The sequence below is a fragment of the Alosa pseudoharengus genome, unplaced genomic scaffold, assembly GCF_046254945.1.
Source record: "Alosa pseudoharengus isolate Yale_2024_CS ecotype anadromous, Long Island Sound unplaced genomic scaffold, YU_APseudo_1.1 YU_APseudo_1.1_scf_5, whole genome shotgun sequence".
Taxonomy (NCBI): Eukaryota; Metazoa; Chordata; class Actinopteri; order Clupeiformes; family Clupeidae; genus Alosa; species Alosa pseudoharengus.
Window position 1 is genome coordinate 38,474,636 of NW_027468837.1, and position 5,000 is coordinate 38,479,635.

At 46.9% G+C, this 5,000-nt stretch overlaps 1 protein-coding gene across 13 annotated transcripts in view; it reads left to right on the forward strand.

Annotated features, from left to right (window-relative positions):
* The window catches only part of cadpsa (Ca2+-dependent activator protein for secretion a), a 140,994-nt gene that overhangs the window by 45,248 nt on the left and 90,746 nt on the right, over positions 1–5,000 (forward strand). For all 13 annotated transcript variants that reach the window (XM_076267423.1, XM_076267413.1, XM_076267418.1 and 10 more), the window contains exons 4-5: positions 3,133–3,213; positions 3,631–3,861. In XM_076267423.1, the coding sequence (XP_076123538.1) occupies positions 3,133–3,213; positions 3,631–3,861 (312 nt within the window). The remainder of the gene's footprint in view (positions 1–3,132; positions 3,214–3,630; positions 3,862–5,000) is intronic.

The window sequence follows — 5,000 nt, forward strand, 5'->3', positions numbered from 1 at the left end:
CACCTACAGAGTTTGACAGGTACAATCTTTCAAAACGCCATGTTATTTCCCATAGACAATCCACGCCCGGAAGTTGGATGGATACGGAAGCTAGGAGGCGGGATATATTCTGGAGAGGTCTATTTGTATGTGTATCCAAAGGCTGCTGAAGCGCAGGGGAAGTTTTTTCCCCCCTCGTTTCAGTGATTGGTAGCCTACATCATCTGGGTGATGGCTTCGAATATGTGTAGCATTTTTTCCACTCACATACCCAACAACTGCTGAACAACGCCGACACACAGTTTCATCTTATCCACCACTCTTTCGCCTGTACTAACGTTACTGTAACTGAAGTTCAACTTCTCAAACTTGCGATCTTAAAGAGACCAGCGGATCCTCTAACTCTTGTGGGTCTAACCTCAGTGCTGCTAATGACTGACGGACTCGACCGACGACCTGACAAAAAAACACATAGGCGCCAATCAGAGCTTCAGAGCTAAGGCGAGGCTACAGATTAGCGTTAGGTGTCGCTAAAGAACTCCCGTAACTCTCGCTACTTAACAGTAATTGCGCATGGCATTAATTAATCCGCACACGAGTTTTATGTATTTTTATACCGTGTATTCTGCGTGTAAATTCATGCACCGAACCGTGACGCCCGTACCGTTTCGGTTCAATACGAATACATGAACCGTTACACCCCTATTACATATACATAACACCACAGACACACACACATACACACAGATGCATGTGTGATAATCACACAGAAATGCAGTGAAGGCTGTAGATGGTGTGTGTGCCGTGATCTGCTCTGTGGGGGGGGGGGCAGATGGGGAGGTGGGGGGCGGTGGGGCAGATGGTGAGGTAGGAGGAGAGGGGTGGGGGGGGATAAGGTCCTTTTGATGGTGCTGATTCACCCTAGAAACATGTTAGCTGCACAGCTGTTCTCTCAGAGCAGCCATACCGCCGTGAACCATCACCGGTTCAGCCATACCGCCGTGAACCATCACCGGTTCAGAGCACCGCTTGTGCTTTTGTGCTCACATCAAAGCACTGAACAAAATGGCACAATGAGGCTCACTCGTATGTAATCATTTAGGGATGCAAATGGGAAACACACCATCCTTTTTCTCTCTCTCATTCTGTACTCCTGAAGAGTTTTTTTTTTGTTTGTTTGTTTTGTGAGCAGCAGGGTCGTGAAACGCAAATCTGCATCTGCATCTCTCTTTCTCTCTTTCTTTCATTCTTTCTTTCTTTTTTCAAAGCCTGTCATGTGACCTGTGCTTTGAAACAAAGAGACATTTGAAATTCAAATGAGCATCACATTTACGTCTCGTATTGTTCGAGTCGTTTCCACGGGGCCTTGTTTTGGTGGACGCTGGGTCCAGCTTGCGAGGCAGCCTGGCCGCTGCAAAGCCTGCGGGCCACTTCAGCCTGTGGCACCCTAATTTGCACTTGTTGAATGGCTGTTTTTAGGACGTTCTGTTTCTAGGAGCTGGACTAACACAGTGGCTGTCTCAATGACAGGCCTTAGACATGCTCCCTGCTGGCTGTGAGACGGTACACATCTCCGCGGGCTGCATTAAGGCCACTCAGCCCACATTCTCTTCCTTTATGTCCCCCCGCTGCCGACTGGAGCTCAGGGTAACCAGTCTCACATTCATGGCTCTATTCATATTTGTCCCAGGTTGTTTGTTAATGGAACTGCTGCCGGCTTCCCTTGGTGCCACAGTCAGCACACACACACACACACACACACACACACATACGTAACACACACACACACACACACACACACACACACAAACATACGTGACACACACACACACACACACACACACACACACACACATACGTAACACACACACACACACACACACACACACACGACACATGACACACACACACACACACACACACACACACACAAACACACACACACATGACACACACACACACACACACACAAACACACATACACACACACACACACACACACACACACACACATACACACACAAACACACATACACACACACACAAGGCATATCCATGTACAGTATGGACTTGGGATTTTGCCTCTCTCTCTCTCTCTCTCTCTCTCTTTTCACGGGCAGCGCAGACAAGCAGCCAAATCAATTCTGACCAGCATTCTGTATGTCCCCCCATAATGATTCCACTCGGCCTGATTAGGTCCCTTAATGATGCCACTAATGAGCTCTGTATTAGATTAGGGCTGTTGTGGAGAGGAGCTGTGCTTTCGTTGGTGGTGTCGGCAGGATCTGAAGCTTACAAAGATTCACCCAAGCACACACACACACACACACACACACATCATAAGCCCACTCATAGGAGTAGCCGGTGGTGCTTCAGGGACACATCTCTGTTAGTTTGTTATTTTGTTTGTTTGTGTGTGAATGTGTGAAGGAGACGGGGGGCATGCTGGGTAATTTTGCTTCTTGCAGAGTACAGTTTCCGAAAGAATAAATCTATTGATGAATCACAGGGGCTCCTAGAGAGCGCCAGTGAAACCGTCCTCAGATTTCCTTTCTTTCTCCAAAGTGTCCAAGTGTCCATTGGGATTCCCATTTGTATGGGCAATTGGGCAGGACATGGCACAGTGGCCAGATGAACGGGAGCTCTCTGACAGATCAGCTATGGAGCAGAAATGCGTGTGTGTGTTGACGGAGAGCAGTCTGACGCACCCAGTCCGCTAACTCCACTGGCTGTGAGGAAGGTGAACTCTGGCTCTGATTGCGAACTGAATGCGAACTGCTGAAGTGGAATGAAATAACTTTTGAGTTCCATTGAGGCCCCTTGACGTACCTCTAATCACCGAGTATCCATTTCTCTTGCTGAGACTGATGTAATAGTTCATTCATATTGTCAGGTCCTTTCTTTTACAGTCGCAGCATTGTTTAGGTGTGATTGGAATCTCCAGCACTGGACCTGACTGAAAGTGTTGGACTATTGATTAGTAGAGCCAAGGCCATGAGCTGCGATGTTCTTTTAATGGGAATGATATTGACTATTGCTCATCTTGTGTGTAAGTGAGAATGTAATTGCAATAGCTTGGAAGGTCACCATCTTTTCTCATTCTCTTTCTTTCATCTTTGACGTTTTTTATTCTTTCTTTCTGTGTCTCTTCAGCTTGATAATCCAGATGAGCAGGCGGCCCAGATCAGGAGAGAGCTGGACGGGCGGCTGCAAATGGCCGATCAGATCGCCAGGGTGAGTGTCGTGTCCGTCTGGCATCCAGGCAGACGGCACAGCGAGGGCATAGTAGAGTGCTAACTACACAGGGTAGCTCAGTCTAGACGCTGATGTGAAGTCTGCTCAGGAGAGAGCAGATAGATTTCACATCATCAAAACATTTTCAATAATGCATTGAGCAGAATCATCGAGAACAAATAGTTATCACTGGGGTATGCAGGAATGTCTGGGTGATATTACGTAAATGACAAACATGAACATTAAATAACAAATATGAAGGATCACCAAAAAGTAGTAAATATAGAGAGTAAAATATATAAAAACATGCTTTTTGGGTTGGGCATCCTCCTATTTCTACCTTCCTTCACCCCTTTAATCTCTCTCTCTGTCTCTTTAACTAATTCTGTGTGTATTGTCTGGATTCATTCATTAAAGGGTGGCAAGTTTCCCCGGTTCGTGTCGAAGGAGATGGAGGCCATGTACATTGAGGAGCTGAAGTCGTCCGTGAACCTGCTGATGGCCAACCTGGAGAGCATGCCCGTGTCCAAGGGAGGGGAGTTCAAGCAGAAGCTCAAGAGGGGCTACAACACGTCCATCATCGACATGGGTCAGGAGGATGAGAACCAGCTCTCCAAGTCTGATGTGGTGCTCTCTTTCACCTTGGAGGTACAGCACAGTGTGTCATAGAATGTATGAAGTTCAGACGCAAAACCCTCTAAACGCCACCTCCGTCAAAAATGAGATAACGATGGTGAGTGAATGCTCTCCACACATAGTGTATGTTAATCAAAAAATGTAGCTTTAAAACCCGCTAAATACCACTCTCTTCCTGGTCTAAAATATAGATTTGTAGGCAAAGACCTACAGGAGAAAAGTGGTCAGACGGATTTAGAGGGTTTTGCATCTAAACTCTTCATATGTAACCCATACAAGTACGAATCCTATCCCAGTGAGTCAGTACAGAGAGCAGATCAAGACACTAGTGTAAGATGAACCCCACTGTAGGAAGTAGTTCATGTGAAGAAGTGCAGAATGTAACTCATGTACAGTACAGTAAGACATTAGACTAAAGTAGTTAAAATCATGCCCCTAGAGTGTAGCACAGTAGCTGCCCCATGTTCATGCCCCCAGAGTGTAGCACTGTAGCTGTCCCATGTTCATGCCCCTAGAGTGTAGCACTGTAGCTGCCCCATGTTCATGCCCCCAGAGTGTAGCACTGTAGCTGTCCCATGTTCATGCCCCCAGAGTGTAGCACAGTAGCTGTCCCATGTTCATGCCCCCAGAGTGTAGCACTGTAGCTGTCCCATGTTCATGCCCCCAGAGTGTAGCACTGTAGCTGCCCCATGTTCATGCCCCTAGAGTGTAGCACTGTAGCTGCCTGGCTTCACTAGCTGTTGGCTGCAGCAACTCAAGCTAGTTTGCATACCGACAATACTCGGTGACCTCGAGAAGCAGAGATCTGTGTGAAAACACGCCGGAATTCTCCGGTGGAGACTGCAGAAAGCCTTCCCACCTGTTGCACCTACATAACAAGGCACATTTCCAACCCCTAACCAGTCAGGTCCTCTGTAACACCATTCACTTTAGTTGATTATTCTGTTACATTCGGATTATGCCAACTAAAAAAGACCAGTGCTAGAGTTGTCTGTAAAGCAAACGCATGATAACATATTGAGTGCTCTCTTTGAATGTGGAGGCTAGTAAGTGGTTTATGGCTGATCTCACTATTTTAATTTCCCCTAGTATTTTCTCATTAAGCAACCCCAGTGCCCTGCAGGCTTCCACGTGCAGCTCTGGCTTAAGTA